The sequence below is a fragment of the Mandrillus leucophaeus genome, unplaced genomic scaffold (genome assembly GCF_000951045.1).
Source record: "Mandrillus leucophaeus isolate KB7577 unplaced genomic scaffold, Mleu.le_1.0 Scaffold1060, whole genome shotgun sequence".
In the NCBI taxonomy this organism is placed as follows: domain Eukaryota; kingdom Metazoa; phylum Chordata; class Mammalia; order Primates; family Cercopithecidae; genus Mandrillus; species Mandrillus leucophaeus.
In genome coordinates this window covers 311,775-313,321 of record NW_012098766.1, presented here as the reverse complement: position 1 = coordinate 313,321, position 1,547 = coordinate 311,775, and the positions used below count along the sequence as shown (strand labels likewise).

The 1,547-nt window shown below is 57.8% G+C and overlaps 1 protein-coding gene across 2 annotated transcripts in view; it reads right to left on the bottom strand.

The window, feature by feature from the left end:
- DCUN1D4 (DCN1, defective in cullin neddylation 1, domain containing 4) overlaps positions 1-293 on the bottom strand; it is a 73,436-nt gene extending 73,143 nt beyond the window's left edge. For both annotated transcript variants that reach the window (XM_011984310.1, XM_011984314.1), the window contains exon 1: positions 33-293. In XM_011984310.1, coding sequence (XP_011839700.1) covers positions 33-57 — 25 coding nt within the window. In that variant the 5' untranslated portion in view covers positions 58-293. The remainder of the gene's footprint in view (positions 1-32) is intronic.
- Positions 294-1,547: the final 1,254 nt, after the last annotated feature.

Sequence of the window (1,547 nt, the reverse complement as noted above, 5' to 3'; positions counted from 1 at the left end):
CCCGGCCCGCTGGCTGGCTCTCCGCTACTCACTGACAGCGGCGGCATCCGAGTGCATTTTCAGGCAGCTCACACCCCGCTCGCCGCCCAGGATTCCGCGCTCGCCTCGCGGTCCCCCGACCAGCTCACTGCACCTCGGCTCGGAGCTGACGACCCGCCGCCAGGCACTCCCAGCCCGCCCATCTCGCCTTCTCCATTGGCTAAACCGCGGCTGAGAGGCCGCCCCGCCGCGTCTCTCATATGACAAAAGGAGTGCCGGTAGCGCTGGTCGGGAGCTGGCAGCGAGGCCCCGCCCCCCACGGGCCAATACGATTGGTCCTGGGGCCTTGTCTTCGTAACGCCCCAGGCGGAGGCCACGCTCCGGAGCAGCGGGTTGGGCCCGGCTGCTGTCAGTCACCCCAGGGGTCCGAGAGCGCGTGTAGGGGCGATGCTGGAAAATTGGTCCACCTTGACCCTGAAACCCCGCCCAGTGGCGGGCGTGATTGGTGGAGCTGCAGACCCACCAAGAAAGATGGGTCGGCGTCTGAAACAAAGCTCGCGAAGTGTTTCCCAAAGAATCGAGCAGGACAGCGCAGTTGGGGCGGCTCGTACTGGCTGCTGGAAGTAGGGAAGTGCGTCCATCCCTAGCGCCCGGCGCGACGCGGCCGGGTCTCCCGCCACTTGTCCCACGCCTCCGGGCGGCTCCTTGCAGGAGCCCACTTCGCTCCGAACTTGAACTGGGACTTCCCTTGCCCGCTGTTTCCTACTGCAGGAAACTGGATTAAGAATTGCCGCGTCTTCGTTTCCAGCAAACCCTGTGGTGAGGAGCAAATTTCCATTTCTCTTACGAAGATCCATCCCCTCCCCACTTTCGAAATCCACTTCTTTTCGAGAGTCCGCACACTTGTTTCCCAGAGTTCGCACACTTCTTTCCTCTCGTCACAAACGTCTGTTAAAGAGGCTTCGAATGCCACGAGCGTTGTCCGTCACACATATCTGTATGCCCCAGACATCAGACAGAAATACAGGGCCGCGCTCTAAGCTGCGGACTCAGCCTGACACATGGACGAGTCCAGGGGGCAGGCCACCAGCCCGCGAAAGACCCCCCGCGGCATCTAAGAAAACCTGTCACTCACGCGGAGAGGCCGTCCAGAAATTGAAACTGGCTGTTATTTGGCACAGAGAGACGTTAATTTTGGTGAATTCTTCTGACCCTAAGTCAAGAATTTGCACCATTTCCATGAATTCTGCCCTGGTTTTTCAATACTTGAAACTAACTTAACACGCTGCGTTATAGCAACAGAATAATATTTCGAGATATTAACGGAGGATTCCCCCCACCCCAACCCACCCCTACCCTACCCTGCCTCCATCCCCATCCCCACCACCAACTCCAACAACAACATACCTACAAGGCATCCCCATATCCCAAGGCCCTGCCCCATCTGGGAGCCTCAAAGAGTGGTGACACCACAAATCACAGGTAACAGAACGCATGGTCTTTTTGGTTTTAGATTTCTACAGCCAAGGCTTTTGGGTTTCGAGGCTCTGAAATTTAGATTTTAAAGC